The following is a 16,937-nucleotide window of genomic DNA, read 5'->3' as shown; positions in this document are numbered from 1 at the left end:
ATGAGTATCACAGAGATGATATTACACAGTATTTCTGGGTAACACCATTCAGTTGAGAAAGAAAACAGACTTTTTACCTGGATTGCGGAACATCACTGGCTGCACACTGGGCTGGGCACTGGGCTGGGTACCTGGAGCTCGAAACTGATGCAGGGGGACAAGCTGAATTATCTGTCCGTTAGGATGTCTGAACAAGTTCACTCCACCAGGGCTCCTGAGAGGCTGAAGGATCATCCTCTGCCTCTGAGGAACCTGCACGTTGTTTAATGGTCGCACAGGAGGAGACGTCTGATGCACTGGAATCAACAGCAATCGAGGTCCTACACGTTTCTCTGTTCCAGGAGAGATCTTTGGGGGCGTCTTATTTAGAGCTTGTGGTGTAGCATCTTCTGAATGTTTTGAAAAGTTACATAAAATCGGGTTAAGAAAACATCTTACGAATCAGACATTATCCTCAAAAAAGCAAGCACAGATGTTTTGGAAGCAACTGGATCTTTAAACACGTGAAGGCACATTATACCAGTATCCTTCTATGTCTGTCCACAGAACACACTCTGAACTGAACTAACCAGGCCAGAACATACTTTGTCATGCAGTTCTGTCCACCTTTCTCAACCATGAATCAGAAGACCTTCATGTAAAGGTGAGAAGGTAATTCTGTACCTACTTCTTCGATTCTACGCCAACAGTGACACTGTAGCAGTCATAGCGGTAAGTGCACTACACATTTCTACAGGACAAGAAATGATGCTAGGCTTCCAGCTCATTTCATAGCAGTCACTGACTACACAGCTACATTTTTTTCCTTCTCTACTGGCTTAAGCTGGAATAAAACAAGCAAGTTAAGAGATTACATTTCTCATCCTATTTTGGAAATAAGGGTGAGGCAAGTGAATCTATATTTAAAGTAGGTTTTACAGTTGCAGACTGTTCCAACTATGAGCCAGGCAGGAAAAAAGCAAACGTTTGCAGGAATAGGCCAAAGCACCCGAGCCTTACCTCTTTTTGGAGCCAGTGAAGGAGTTGGCTTAACTCCTGATAATATAATGGGAACAGGGCTGATGGAGGAAGTTGGCGTGGTCACCACCGATGTAGCTACTGCAGTTGTTAGCACAACTGTAGAAGTGGATGTTGTGACCACGGGACAGGTAATTGTTGGCGTTGTTACTACAGTAGCGAGTGTCACTGTTGGTACCGGTGCAGCAATGGCAGTTGCTTTTATTATATTCACAGTGGCAGTAGGAGTGGCAGGTGAGGAAGTAGTACAAGTGTTGATTCCGGGTGTTGCAGAAGCACCTGTAACTGTAATTGCAAGAGGAGAGGAGGCAGGTTCACTAGCTTTTGTCTGGCTAGGAACAGTCACAGTAGATGCTGCCACACTGGTGCTTTCTACAGTTACAGGGGAAGTGGTGATGGCTGTAGTGACCCCAGGAGAGACAGTGCACTGAGCTGGAGACTGCTGTGAGGGAACCACAGGAGCAACCACCATTATTGGTGCTGGCTTGATATTGAACTTCTGTGACGGCCCTGATGGAGGCTGGCACGTGCTCACTGCAGGAATCTTCTGCTGCAGAGCTCCAACTTTGTTCATCACGAACTTTGTGAACACACCACCAGGCGAGGGTCGAGCAGCTGCAAATAAAAACTTGCAGGTCAAAATTTTAGTAACTCCCTCTTTGCCTTTCATGAGGTGCTACAATCGTCATTTCAGCATGAATTTTGGTCTCCATTCTCCTTAAGAGTAAAATGTAATTAATTTGAAACCTTTATGGGAGTCCTGAATATGCTTTACATATTAGAAATATATTTGCTTTATTTTACTTCTACAGCATGCTGTTACATTTCCTCCTGGCCAGAATGAGGTCCTGAGGTATTACATTCTCATAAAACTAGGAACAAACAAATTGCTAGGCAAAATCACGAGCTCAAACTACTTTCTAAATGTCAAATTCCTCCCCTAACAGTTTTTATGATCTTCCTGTTCTCACCACTTCTTGATTTTCATCCCCCTTCAACTGTATCCATGCATTATACAGCCACAGAGGAAGGGGGAAGAGAGAAGGTTTGCCACTTCCCCTTCTCATCACAGTGACATTTGTGCGGCTGATGACTGGATGGGACAAATTCAACCAACTGGAAGTAACCACTATTGGGAAGCTCCTTCCCCATATCCCTTGCTCTCCAGGGATCAGAATACTGCATCTCCATCACACTCCAGCTGCCTACAGATGAGGAGTAGAAGCTGGATATACAGTACAACAACGCAGAAATTATCAGGCAAGCCCAACTTAAGTATTGTAGTTATTTGTGTAAAGATAGCATCTTTAGCTCAGGCTGTGCCAGAACATTTAAATCACACATGCAATGATTGCTTCACCCATCAATGAAATGCAGCCACCTTTCCAACACTGCATAAATACCTAACACAAGTTTTTTTACAGGAAAAGAAAAACAACACAACCATTTACACTGCAAGGAACATCTAGGCAGAAACAGAATAATTCATCAAAATGAACATTTTGCCAGGCACAGGTAACATCCTTTTCTCTTGTGTACACACAGTATTTAAGAGCAACTTCCTCTCTTGCCATGCTGGGTAACCATTTCAGTACCAACTCAGACACAAGACAAGTACCAGATGCTTCTTCTGATATTCTTTTTTTTTTTTTTTTTTTTTTTAAACTCAAAGTGCTGACTAAATCCAACCCTGTTTAGCTTGTGAAATCCAATGAGATTACAGGTCAGTGTGGTTATCGGCTGCACACCTGTTCTTTTGCTAATCCAGATTTGGACCTTCTTGTCTTTCACTGTGCTGCTTCACGCATCTTTGCTGGTCACATGATTTCCAATTGTAAGTGCGACATCAAAAAAACAAACAGTGAAGAACCACAGATTAGTGATCCTTTTACTTTAACCTTCATTTTAAGTTCGATCAATGTTTGATGAAAGCAATTAAAAATCACAGTAAGAAAACTTTCAAAACAAAAATCCAAGTTTAGCACTGTGTCTGCATCCACTCTTCCTTGTCTCTTGAAAATACGCTCTAGTAGTATTAGTAAAATCACTGAAAGTCAACATTTGCAGTCTTATTCTGAAGTCAAAACAAAACTTTCTGCTTTAAAGAGGTTATTTATTGCAGAGGCAGTTTAGGTGGCAACTCAGCCAAAGGCAGCACGCACTGTTGCAAAGAAATCAACAGCAACGCTGTACACTCGCTTTTTATTTCAGCTTCACGCAATTCAAAATACAGTAATAAGTTCCAACCTACCTATCTGTCTCTGTGCTGGGACATGAGCTTTCAGAGTCCTCACAGTGGGGGTTGAAGTAGTGCTGGTGGAAGATGTAGTTTTGGGAGGTGATGCTGTGGGCACCTGGACTGATGGTGTCCCAGGAGCAGCTGCTTTAGCATTGGATGCTACCTTGGAGACCACAGTACTGAGGGTTGAGATACCAAGTACTGTGGGTCGCAGCCTGCCTGTGATATAAGCAGCTAGCCGATTGGCAGGATGTAATGCCCCCATCTGTCCCAAAAGCAGTTTGGCCTGAGGATACCTTTTATCATTAACCTGAAAAAAGTGGAAAAGGGAAATTTTGTGAAAAGAATGCTAATTCACTGCCTCTGGAGAGGCGTTTCAATCCAGGGGACTTCTGAGTGTCCTTTTCAAAAAAAACCAAAAAACATTGCAATTCAGAATGGGAACTCCTGAATACCTCGCTGCCCAGGGGAACTTCAAGCAACTCTGTTATTATCTCTGTACTGCAGGTATTAGGTGCTACTTGGACTCTCATAGAACCACAGAGTCCAAAGGAACAAGAAAAATCACTGAAACTAAGTACAGTGAAGCTAGCACAGTTTTCTTGTCCTTTACTTATGCTAAAGTCCCGAGTAAAAATGTTTTTCCAAATTCAAGGACAATTTAGATAGAATTCTCCTACCTAATCAATACCTAGCTTTACAGAAGAAAGAATACTTGTGTCATATACACTGGGACAAAACTCTAAAGTTTGCAAAAGTTTTGTCAGATTTTTTTTTCTCATCTGTACTGTCACTTGATACTGAAATTAAGGTATTAACAGTTGACTAACTTCATATCAGAGTTGTAGTTGTAACTGACTGCACAGGAAAGAAGAACCTATTTTTTCCTATATGGCAGGCTGCAATCCTAGTTGTCAATGGGAAGTTTCACACTGATTTGGTTGGTAGTGTTGCATTTTACTTTCAGGTTTTTTGCTAATACCCTCTAAAAGCCAAAGGTATTTATTTAACACACTGTAATGAAAAAGGCCCTTACTCTTTTTACTGATCAACTAACAAAAAAAAAAAAAACAAACCAGGAAATCTCTCCCTAAGCTTCTCTTTATTCTCATTTTCTGATTCATATGCCTCCAGTGAAAGTGGTGTTACCATAACCACAGAACATCTCTGAAAAAGAAAGGCATCCTAGCCCTACAGCTCCTACCACCAATTCATAACAGCAAGCTGGCAGCATCAAACTGCAGAGAAATGACTCACTTTCAATTTAGGATTATGAAATCTCTTGATGACCAACATATCCTTGAAGATGAGGCAGGTTATTAGGGAAGATTAACAGTAACTGTAGCAAAAAGCAACTTAATGTTTACAGTTTCCTTTTAAAGTTTTGTCCCAGTGTACAAACTTCCTCTGAAAATATTATTTCTGTGGCTTCTGACAGCCACTGGTTTGGAACAATTATCTGCCAATGCACCTGCAGGGAGTTTTCCAAAGCTCCAAGAAGATCTTGAGAAAAATTCTGTACTTGGGTCACCAAGACCCAAATGGCCAAAAGGCCTCCCTAAATCACCAAAGCTCAGACTCGCAATCAGATTTCTTGTTACTGTGCCAATCTTTAAAGGGACAAAGTTACAGAAAGGCAGAAACGCCACTGGATATGAAGAAACCTTGTTTGGGCAGGCAAAAGACTACGTAGACAAATTAAGGAGTGTTTTTTCTCCCCTTTAAGGGGTTCTAGGACACTGGATGAAACTGAATCTAATCTCCACAGTAAAGGCAGAGGGACCCACCTGAATCAAGCCTGAGGGGTTCATATTAGCTTTGTGTTTGTAGACAACCAGCTTTCCTGCAGGAGAAACCCCTGCATAAAAAGGCAAGCCTTTGCCCCCATGCAACTTCTCCCGTAGCTTGTCCACTGTGTCTGCCCGCAAGAACTTTAGATTTTCTGTTTTTTTGCATGACGGCACTCCACTATCGGGAGTCTCCAAGACAGGTGTCTCAGGCTTTTCATCTTTGTCCTGGTAGGATGGCACTGAAATTTTCACTCTGGAGGAGTACACAGGAGGGTTGTTTTCATCCTGGGCCTTGTATTCCGAAGCCAATTCAATAATGAAGCTACCCACTTTGAGGCACTGCGGCATGTTACTGTTGATATGCTGTGATAAGATGGTCAAGATCTTATTGCAATCTTCCTCCCAGTTGCAGTCAGACATAATCTCGATAAGTTTGGTTGGTCCACCAGGAGTGGTGTGATGAACATAGGAGGCGGAGGAAGAGTCCCCCTCACTATGGGAAGACCACCAGCTTTTCTCTGAGAAAGAATTGAAATAGGTTTCTGCAATACTATGGCATTTTAATCACCTGGATATTCAAACAGTTTTATTCTGCCCACCTCCACCCTTGTCTCAGCTGCAGGGCAACAAAAAAAAAAAAAAAAATGCTCAAAGCATCTCTTTCCAGATGAGAGCTTCAAAACAAGCAAAAAATGCAAAACTAAAACTATTTCTCACAGTTCATTCCCTGCAGCCACACTAGGTTGTATCCCATTGCATCTCACAAGCTAAACAAAGCTGGGTTGTTTCAACACATGGATGTAACATCTCCAAGCAACACCAACATGCAGCACAAAGCATTGCTGGTTATTCAAGAGATGGCACATTTCCGTTGGAGTCAGAACAGGACGAGTGTCCCATAAGGGCATTAGGGGCAAACAAGCTGTGAGCAAACTGTCTTTTGTGGAAGATGTGTAACCGAAGCATGACCTTTGGCTGTCATTAGAGATCCAATATTACTTTTTAAAAACTGTAAGGATGTTGAGCCCTGTGTCCTGGACTTTTTCATTTTGACCTACCAATTCATCAGCATTTTCAACTACTTGCATTATTTTTCCATTCCCATCCTTAAACACAGAGTGCTGTTGCATACATTAAACAGTGAAAAAAACAAATCAGCTCAAAAAGGCAGCTATATTTCATTAGTGGATGACACAATGTCTGGAGTACATGCCTCATTTTAAGATTCACAATGCGATTTGGGCTACTTCAGACCGAAAGAGGACACAAATGTCTAACCTACTTCTTTTATGAACTACAAACTCAAATTCAGTATAAGGAATCACAGAATCATTAAGGTTGGAAAAGCCCTCCAAGATCATCTGGTCCAACCATCCCCTACCACCAATGTCACCTACTATCCCATGTCCACAAGCACCACATCCAACCTTTCCTTGAACACCCCCAGGGACGGTGACTCCACCACTTCCCTGGGCAACCCATTCCAGTGCCTGATTGCTCTTTCTGAGAAGAAACGTCTCCTCATTTCCAACTGAACCCCCTAAACCTCCCCTGGCACAACTTGAGGCCATTTCTTCTAGTCCTATCATTAATTATGTGTGAGAAGAGGCTGACCCCCAGCTCCCCACACCTTCCTTTCAGGTAGCTGTACAGAGCAATGAGGTCTCCCCTGAGCCTCCTCTTCTCCAGACTAAACAACCCCAGTTCCTTCAGCTGCTCCTCACAGGACTTGTGTTCCAGGCCCTTCACCAGCTTCCTAGCCCTTCACTGGAAACAGTCCAAGGCTTCGATGTCGTTCTTTTAGTGAGATGCCCAAAGCTGAGCACAGCACTCGAGGTGTGGTCTCACCAGAGCAAAGTACAGGGGGACGATCACCTCCCTGGCCCTGCTGGCTGCACTACTCCTGATACAAGCCAGGATGCTGTTGGCCTTCTTGGCTGCCTAGGCACCACTGCCAGCTCACGTTCAGGTGAGCATCAACCAGCACCCCCAGATCCTTTTCCTCTGCACAGCTTTTGAGAAATTCTCCCCCAGCCCTGTAGCGCTGCATGGGGTTGTTGTGGCCAAAGTGCAGGACCCGGCACTCGGCCATGTTGAACCTCATCCCATTGACCCATCCTGTCCAGGTCCCTCTGCATGGCTTCCCCACCCTCCGGCAGATCAACACTGCCCCCCAACTTGGTGTCATCTACGAACTTACTGAGGGTGCACTCAGTTCCTTCACCCAAACCATCAATAAAGATATTAAAGAAGGTGAGCCCCAACACTGACCCCTGCAGAACACCACTGGTGACCAGACGGCAGCTGGATTTCGCTCCATTCCCCACCACTCTCGGGGCCTGGCTGTCCAGCCAGTTCTTAACCCAGCACAGAGTGTGCCTGTCCAAGCCTCAGGCTGCCAGCTTCTCCAGGAGAATACTGGGGGAAACCCATGTCAAAGGCTTTGCTGATGTCCAAGTAGACTACATCAACAGCTTTATATATATCATATTTAATGTACTGCAAAAATTCAATGCAATCTTTCCGCTTGAGCTAAAAAGAATTCAACACCCAGCAACTCCAGATAAAAGTAGACACTTCCTTGTCCCATACAGTTCTAGGTGGAGAACACAAAGGTCCCAGCCTCACAACATCACTTAGATATTTATTAATCTTTCAGCAACTACAAAGTAATGTAGGTGGAGGGGGGATGGGAAACAACACACAACACCCTGCACCCTGTGGTCTCCATTCCTTCACAAGCCTCCGATTACCATTCTCGACGACAAGTCTGCTATGTAATACTCTCTTACACTGCTAAACAAGCTACTGCAATAGCAGTCATCTTAACCTCACAACAACAGTGAGTACTGGATATTTAGCCTGCTGTATCTCCCACGTGACACACATACAACTGCTTAGGAAAACAGGAAACTACAAGCACATTGTAAGATTTTTATTGGCAACTGCTGCAGTAACTCCCCTGGGCAAATCAACTTTTGTTTCATCAATAACTAAGTTTTACTTTTTTAAAGCAAGGAACTACCAAGAGGTTGAATTATACTCAAGACTCAGCTCTTACCTCCAAATTTATCTGGTTCTTTGTTTATCTCACAGGTTTCTTTCTTACAAGATTCTTTCTTAACAGACTCTTTCTTAGATAATTCTTTCTTTGAAGACTCTTTCTTAGAAGACTGAAGTCCTTGTTCATATATCTGTGGAAGAAAAGCAATGTAAGAAAAATTCTCATCTTGTGTATCCTCTTCCACAATAAAATCACATCACAACATAAACCAGTCCATCTACTATCACCCAGAACCACAGAGCATACTTTACCTTTGACAGTAACACAATTTTCATCTTAGAATGGTTCTTTGAACAACGAGCATTTAAGCCTCACATGACAATGTGAATGCAATAACGTCAATTTGAGAGACAAGACAATTTCTATCATGGTAACAAAACAAGTTTACCAGCACTGCATGGTGACTTAGATTCCACAGCTCTATCACAGTTAAATAAAAGCCAGGTCTTCATGTCATATAGGAATTCCTGAGGAAAAATTCTTCACATTTCCCCAATCTCTGCCTGTTAAATGATACACACTGGATACACTGTGACATTTTACCTTTATAAAAGAACTCTGTGATTCCTTTTGGTCTTTTTGTTGCCTTTTTTCATCTTTCCCATGTTCATATACTCGGACCCTTGCGCAAGTCATCATACTTTCAAAATACAAGTAGACAGGATCCTTGTCCTCCTCTCGAATCTACCCAAAAAAAAAGAAAGAAAACCTCTCCATTCTGGATGCAGAAGACTTCAATAGCAAATGTCAAAAGAAAGTTCTAGCATTTAAAGCGGATTCTTCTTCCTTAGTATCATAGACCAGACTACCTCACGCTCCCAAATTATATACTCTTTTATATGGGGGAAGAAAAACAGTAAACAAAACAAAACAACATTTAGATACTTTTCTAAACAGGGGAGATTGTCTTAACTGTTACACTTTGCTTAACTAATATGCATTAAGTAGCAACTCTGATATATTTGTTCTTTAAACATAACTAGACTCAACCCTACTGCTATTCTTCCTCTACTGCTATTGTTGCCTTTGTTAGATAAAGGTGAGGGGAGAGGCAAAAACAAACTCCTATGACACTGGCAATGAAGCTTGTGGCAAGAACAAATAAACCTCTAGAACTTCACTGAACCCTTTTTGTCTGTATCACAATTTCTTTCCCTCAATTAATCAGCTAGTCACTTATGCAAACATTACAGGACAAGCAATCATTTTCCCAGAATAGCATATATTGCTGCATTAAAAAAAAAATGAGGTTATTAGCAAATCATAATCACCTTTTGCTACCTGTATATTGCCACACTCAATTCCCAACAAAAGATTACTGTAATTGAAGACTTAAACACGGTCAATTCATCCTAACTTATCAACACACCTACCAGCAGCAGATCTTAAGCGTCCATCTTAGTTTTATCTAAAATGTACAGAAGTTTTTGGCAGCGTTTGTTTAAATTTTCAGTGTAAAAAAAAAAAATAAAAATCCAACAAATCTCTTTTCCCTTCTTACCACTGGGTTGGGTTTAGGAGTATACACTCTTCCTGTTTTCACTCCACTGGAAGATCTGTGTTTGGTAGAAATCAAGACTTCTGGGCTGGGCAGTACTGCAGGTTTAACTGGTTCAATAACAGATGGTGTTGGGATGTAAATTGGTTCTGGATCTATTTCGCCTTCTACTTTCACCCACAATGGACAACTCCTGATTGGCTTTTCTGGCTCTGAGTCACAGATAGCTAGAAAAACAAACAAACAAAAAATTAAGTCAAAAATAATTCAACAGGGCAGTAACAGAAATTTTAGTATGAATCTAAGGCCTAACCATGTTCCAATCACTAATTCATAATGTCAGAAAACCAGAGAATCACAGAATGGTTTGGGTTGGAAGGGACCTTAAAGATCACCCAGTTCCAACCCCCCTGCCCTGTGCAGGGACACCTCCCACCAGACCAGGCTGCACAAAGCCCCATCCAGCCTGGCCTTGAACACTTCCAGGGATGGAGCATTCACAGCTTCTCTGGACAACCTGTTCCACTGCCTCACCAACCTCTGAGCAAAGAGCTTCTTCCTTATACCCAATTTAAATCTACGTTCTCAGTTTAAAGCTGTCATCCCTTGTGTATTTTTCTGTCTCAAATTCTAGCCAAAAGTGACAGGGATTTGTCCACAAATAAGAGGAACTGAAAATTAGAATGATTCTAGAGTAATCACTGTTTCTCAGGAGGACTGTGATAGCAGATAAGGAAAAATACTAAAAAATAGGTGATCCTTGTTGACAGCAAATGCTTAAAAAAGACAAACATCCAAAAACCATACCTTATAACACAGCTCTACAAAATGGTTTATTTACTCCAGTGCTAAAATAACTACTAGAAAGAAACTGAAAATGTACTTTAGCAGTTTCTAACATTTTTCTGAGCATACCTTAGGCCAGATCTAAAACTAATGTTAATTATTGTATTTCCACAAGTCAGTGAAATTTGCTGCTGTATACAGGAATCGAAAATATGGCGCGCTATAGATGCTCACTTGGTGAGAGAGAGAGAAAGAGCACTATGACAGTGAAGATTATCAACAGCTATAGTATCAGCTACCTCATACCCTTAGTCTTTGAAGATGTTTGGACAGTTGAGCAAGAGTTTAAATTATCCAAAAGAAAAAGCTAGCTATTTGAACAAGATAAGCACCTCAGTAGTGCCAAAAAGAGTGTAATAATAAAGGGAAAAGGTGTGATTTCCTGCTAGTCAGTTATACCAAAACAGGTGTTGCAGAGGTCTCAGAACATGCTCCCATTTCTGCATTCAGTAATGGAACCACTACTATAACCTAAACAAATTCAATGACAAGACAGATAATTTCAGCAAAGCAAAGAAATTGCTTTTGTCCAGCAACACTCACTGTATTCCACTTTTTTTCTCTTCTTCTTATCTTTCTGCTTCACCTCATCTTCGTCTCCATCACCCTCTTCTGCTGCATCTTCATCCTCTTGCTGTTCTTCTTGTGTTCCATAAAACACAAGACTTCCACGCACAGCCTTTTTCAGGATCTTCTTATGTTTTGATCCTCCCTTCACCAGCAACACTTTTCTCTTCAAGCAAGTGCAACCAAACATACAGTCTGGCCTGCGACAATGGGTAGGCTGACGTTTTTCCAGTGCTAGACTGGCACATATACAGCCCAGTCGGCAGAAATCGTTATTGCAAGGAGGTGCTCGCCGTCTTATTATTTTATGGATGGGTTTGTTTTTGAGAGAAGCCTAAAAAAGTTTTAGACAGTAAGTATACACTTGAAATTTTAGTAAGATGAAGTCAAGCTTATGCAAAATTGCTATTTGAAGTTCATTCAGAATAAGGCCTACAACTTATATGGTTTATCTATGAAAATTTGTCAGCTATATGGAAAAAATAGAATGGGGGGGAAGTTGAGTTAGTCCTATTGAAAAAAAGTGACTAACAGTAAGAAAGTGCAGTTACTGAATAGCAGGTGCATTAACCAGATTTTTTACAGGGAAATTTTGAGGTAATTAACATCTACTGATTCATTTCAATATGCTATTAGTACAATTAGTATTTTCATATATGTTAAGGCAACAATTTTCAGCTTTCAATGAAAAGGTCACAAGACAAAGGAACATCATGCTTTATCCTGCTTCTTACCAGATTCGGTCTATTTTCTGCATCTATAGGCAGCTTCATTAAGTGCAGAGCACTGAAAAGCAACAGTACAGAAAGGAATGTAACTGCTAAGGATCTACCTGAGCTGTAAGCAGGGTTGCCAGAGAAATGTCTGCTCGTTCTTCTGTAATGTAGGTCCGTGGTTTGCCATCCCAGAGAGCACAGTCCTCTAAGTCCATTAATTTCACTTGAGATTTAGACAAACCTGGCGGACGAGCTCCTTGTTGTTGTTGCGGTGCTTGGCGAATACTTATCTGTTTTGGCAGTACATTTTCATCCAGAGCTGGCACCAGGAAACTATCTGCTTGGTTAGACAAAGTGCTATTTGAGAGAGACTTAGCACCCGTTTTCCCTGATGCTGAAAAGTTCTGTTTCTGCTTGGCAGAAAAAGGTGAAGGCAGTATGGGCTTGTAGGATGACTTTCCTCTGTTTGATGTCTGTCTGTTTTGAGTCTTTGACTTCTTGGAGGTAGATGACATAGAAACAGGCTTGAACGTGTAAGATGTGGATGGAATTATGGTGGATTGCTTCTTTAAAACACTGTCTAGTGTTCGCACATAGCTGGTGCTCTTGGTGGGAAGCTGATACACCACAGGAGAAGTGGGTGTGCTAGAAGAGAATCCCATACTTGTTTCCATCAGCTTCCCTTCGTTTTCCAGGTACTCATCCAGCTTGTCACTACAGAACGCTGAGCGATTCTTCAAGGAACCTTCTGAACTGCCACCTAAATGAACCAAGACCAGATTAACTACCTCATAGGAAAGCACACTGACAAATCTTAGAGCAATTAAACAATATAGAACAAGTAAATACCTCTTAAAAATGTATACAGTTCCTTTAAGAGTACAACACACAAAAACCAAATATAACTCACTCTGAAACACAGCCAACTGCATGAACAACTGTTTTTGTAGAGATTTTGTACGTGCATTTGTTCACAGAAAGAGTCAGTCTTCAACATGAAGTGCTTCTATACAACTTACTCTGTTTGTCCTAAACATCTAGCTGATCTACTAACACCAGAATCAATATGGAATACCCCAATACAACGTAGCATAAAAGCGCAGAGAGTACAACACAGGTATTTTATCTGAATTCCCAGTAGGAATTGGTAAACTGCCAAATACCCATTTCTCCCTAAGACAGGGTAAAGGAATTCTTTCTGTAAGAAATATTTACTCTAACTGAAGTTAAAAAGCCAATATAAATGAAGATTACTTTACGTCATCAAGGTCTCCAAGGCAAGAGTTCTGAAATTACCATTCTTCCCCAAACAAAACCAAAACTGATGATCAAAAGCAAAACTATTACAGCTTTGATCTTCACTCAAACCTCTGTAAAACAGAATATGGTTTTGTTTAGTGGGGTCTTGTTTGCCTTTTTTTTTTTAATCATACTCAGTAAGTTTCAATTTTCCCTTCATAAGCATCCATTTTTGGCTACTCACAGAAGTAGTAGCAATAAATTCATTCACTGCGGTTTCAAAAATACAAAAATAAATCTCTCATTAAGATATACATGATAATCACATAGGAATATCTATCCAAGTTCAAGAAAGGGGTCACACATTGTAAATATACGCACTGATCTCACTGATTAATTTTTTCCTTTTCGTATTTCTACCTTCATTTCTAGAAGCACCATGAAGTTTCCCTCGCCAGCCTTTGATCTTTGTGAAATCATTTGTCTTTCCTGTTCTGGAAACGAAAGGAAATCCAGTATCTGGAAAAGAAGAAAACTAGCCTCAGTGTGTAAATCAAGACTGATTATAGTAAGTGTCTTAATAAACTATTCCTTTATATTATCCCAAATAAATTATTCATTTTCAGGGATAGATAAACAATAATAAATCAAGAAGGCAGAATAATGCTTTTGTTTGTTTTTCCAAAGTAATTAACAAAGGCAAGCTTCCTGTACAGATCTGTCATAACTATACATTTTTCTATCCTATACAAAAGATATCCTCCCCGGTATTTTCAATTTTATTCCCCTTCCCTTACCCATGGTATAAGCAGCTGCTTTCAAAATGTAAATAGACAAATTAGCTATTTACCAGGCTTAGAACAGGACACGTAAGTTTCGAGCTCATGGGGAAAGATTTACGTCTCTCTCCCCCCAGTACAGAAATGACTTATAGGACCTGCAGAAACTTCATTCAATGCTTGCTGTTATATCTGATTAAGCACAATATCAGTTAGTGGTAGACACAGAGAATAATCACAAAGGTAAACACTGACAGCTGTCAAATTATCCATCAGCTCTGGGTGTTAAATTGTCACCTAAAAATACTAACAGGGTTCATTGTGGGCGTATATTGTTAGTCTAGAAATAATTACACTTGACACTGAGCTGAGAATAGAGTCTGCCTCTTTTGCAGTGAAAGCAGTTCTGAGATACAAGGTCTGTCCCTCACCGTCTCCAAAAACAGTACAGAGAGAAAGGATAGTACAGTACAGTAGTCAGAAAGAGACACAGGAATTAACCATCCACGCATTTTGTCCAACAAACAAGTTTATTGTTAAGAACAGTTATCTACCAACAGTATTAGACTCAAAGTTGCATTATAATGAGAAATGTGTGGATACTAAGATTTTATTTTTTTAAAGTGCAATTTGACAACACTTTTGTAACAAATAACTATCATTAAATATGAAACTAGATGCTCTTTAAAGGATTTTGGTTATGGGTTTTCTTAGCATTCTACCCACCTGGAGAATTGGGATTTGCTCCCGGATAGCTCCACAAAGAGTAATTGGAGTAGGAAAGAGGAAGTTGCACACCCAGGTATTTCAAGTCAATGCTCATTGTTGGGTCCACAGAATTCAACTTCAGTCCCACTGCAGGAGGCAATTATTAGTGTCAATGCAACAAGATATTGGGGGGGAGGGGGGAGAAGTGAAGATATTTATTAAAATGACATATTAAGTTATATATTGGTTTCTAGCATTCACCCATGTTTTAAGAGATACAGAAAGACCACTGGTGACTCTAGCTGTTACTTATCATGGATTTGCAGCAGGTATGAATTAAAGAGTATTTTACAGAGATGGAAATCAAGAAAAAAATTGAATGACTTGATATTTTCTTGATTGCTACTGAAGTTTCTGCAGAAATTTAGCAACCAGAATAACAACGTTTATTTCCAAAATAAACATGTTTTTTTTTGTTTGTTTGCCTTTAGAAAGTTAGCACCATTTACAGCCTTGAAGGCTATAATTACTCCCTGAACGAAACCAGTTGACTATTCGAGCTATTTTTGTGCAAAAGTACATGCCACACACCACTCACAGTTCAGTTTCAACCAGCAATGAAAGGCGAGAGTAAACCACATTTTACTTTTGAATAAGTGGGTGGGGAGTGAGATGACGATATAAACAAAGTCATATTCAGTATTCAACTCTCTCAGGACCTCAGTAGCCCTCTTTTTTTTTTCCCCCACACTATCCTTACATCCTTACAGATAAGCTTGAAATTAGGTATCCTGTCTTTCTTCTCAGCACTTTGCAATAAATCACCTTTCTTACTGGGGGGGAGGAAGCACAGGGAAAATGAAACTAAACAGTCTTGTTGATTAGCACCACAAACACTTAATTGCCTGTTGATATCTTCCTTCATCGACTCCCCCGGAATTATTAAATTGAAAGACTTGACTTAGCCACAACAGGTATCTTTATGAATCAGTAAGGATACAGAAACACTGGACACTGAGGGGAAGAGGGAACTAGCTAGTAAAATTTGACTTAGCACCTTTTTCAGAAAATTATTACATGGTGAATTCAAGAAGTGACTGCTGTCAATCAAATTCAGCTCAGTCTGGAGTAAAGAATATTTATTTAGATTTTTAGCTAGAGAAACCTATGGAAGTTGCTTCAGTTGCCAACAAGTCTAAAATTATTGTGTTAAATATGCACTTTTTGAAATTAAAAAATGTATGACTTGACAGCGCTTAAGACACACAGAGTGTATCTGCTGAAACCTTGTGTTGGTAGCGCACATTTATACTCATAAGTGGCAACACAGTCACCTGATTATTGGCAGCCTGCAAACAATCAACATGGAACAAGTCTCAGATGTGGCAGTTAAAAATGAACATCTTTATCAAAGACAGTCGAGTGAGATGCACAAATCTACACAGCAAAAGAGAGCAGCAAGTCAATCTAGCGTTTTGTATAAAAACATGTCAACTGCCAAATGTCAAGATGGCATCTATTTCTATTCAGAGTGAATTTAAAATAAAAAGGCAAGAGTACACAGTTTATGTTTCTTGACATTTCATTTGAATTATTCTGTCACCTTCAACAAGAGGCCTAGGTTTGTTTAACACTTGAACAAAAATAAAAGCATTACCCATACACAAAACGGGATTATTTCTGTTAAGGGTCATCAACTAAATAAAATAAATAAATAAATAAATAAATAAAAACAACACAAAAAGCAGAGAATGACTCCAATATGAAGCACATCATGGAGTGAACACTGACAGCCTGAAGAGAATAAATGCTAACAGTAAGTGTATGTCTGTATGGACAGCACCGAACATGACAGGTGAACTATCATTTTCATCATTTTCAAGTCACCCCCAGAGTACTGCTAAGTTTCAGCTGCTGTAGTCAAATAGTAGCAAATTAAGAACCTCCTCCTTAATAATTGTCTCCTCTCTTCATCAGTGGCAGCTGCTAACTCTGAAACATGATGCCAGACAACAGTGCCTTTGATTTTCAGGAACGTGCTAGAGGTTTCAAATTAGCTCAGAGAGAAGAGGCAACCCATCATGCTGAAGTGGCAGTACTCCAGCAGAGGCTTTCCTCCTAACGTGCTACAGTTGCCTTCCCATCTTTCAAAAGCATCTCCTCCTGCAGTCAGTCCCAATACCTGGCGAAATCTTCAGGACCACCTCTTCCAACACATGCTGCAATCCATCCTGTATCTTAATGCTAGTCCCTATGGGAAGTACTGACAGTTTCCTAGCAAACCTGGAGTACTTCTCTTTTCTCTATCTGATGACTATGTTCATCAGTTCCATTTTCAGCAAATGGAAACAAAAAGTGACAGGGCAAGGGGCAGCTGCTCTGAACTAGAAGAAGGGAGATTTAGATTGGACGTTAGGAAGAAGTTCTTCACTATGAGGGTGGTGAGGCACTGACTCAGATTGCCCAGAGAAGCT

At 40.5% G+C, this 16,937-nt stretch overlaps 1 protein-coding gene across 12 annotated transcripts in view; it reads right to left on the bottom strand.

The window, feature by feature from the left end:
- The window catches only part of MGA (MAX dimerization protein MGA), a 64,623-nt gene that overhangs the window by 27,657 nt on the left and 20,029 nt on the right, over nucleotides 1–16,937 (bottom strand). For 9 of the 12 annotated variants that reach the window (XR_011809673.1, XM_072038760.1, XM_072038758.1 and 6 more), the window contains exons 6-16: nucleotides 14,482–14,610; nucleotides 13,397–13,495; nucleotides 11,854–12,497; nucleotides 10,998–11,355; nucleotides 9,612–9,835; nucleotides 8,654–8,794; nucleotides 8,108–8,240; nucleotides 5,044–5,564; nucleotides 3,269–3,566; nucleotides 1,000–1,632; nucleotides 78–389 (exon numbers count right to left, since the gene is read on the bottom strand). Coding sequence is in view for 11 of the 12 variants with exons in the window: in XM_072038760.1 (XP_071894861.1) it covers nucleotides 78–389; nucleotides 1,000–1,632; nucleotides 3,269–3,566; nucleotides 5,044–5,564; nucleotides 8,108–8,240; nucleotides 8,654–8,794; nucleotides 9,612–9,835; nucleotides 10,998–11,355; nucleotides 11,854–12,497; nucleotides 13,397–13,495; nucleotides 14,482–14,610 (3,492 nt within the window). In the remaining variant the exon portion in view is untranslated. Of the gene's footprint in view, nucleotides 1–77; nucleotides 390–999; nucleotides 1,633–3,268; nucleotides 3,567–5,043; nucleotides 5,565–8,107; nucleotides 8,241–8,653; nucleotides 8,795–9,611; nucleotides 9,836–10,997; nucleotides 11,356–11,853; nucleotides 12,498–13,396; nucleotides 13,496–14,481; nucleotides 14,611–16,937 lie in introns of those variants that run through there. The other 3 variants (XM_072038756.1, XM_072038759.1, XM_072038761.1) reach the window with 2 other exon arrangements.

Source organism: Anas platyrhynchos, chromosome 5 (assembly GCF_047663525.1).
Source record: "Anas platyrhynchos isolate ZD024472 breed Pekin duck chromosome 5, IASCAAS_PekinDuck_T2T, whole genome shotgun sequence".
NCBI lineage: Eukaryota > Metazoa > Chordata > Aves > Anseriformes > Anatidae > Anas > Anas platyrhynchos.
The sequence above is the reverse complement of the archived record's forward strand: the minus strand, read 5'-3'. Positions and strand labels throughout refer to the sequence as shown.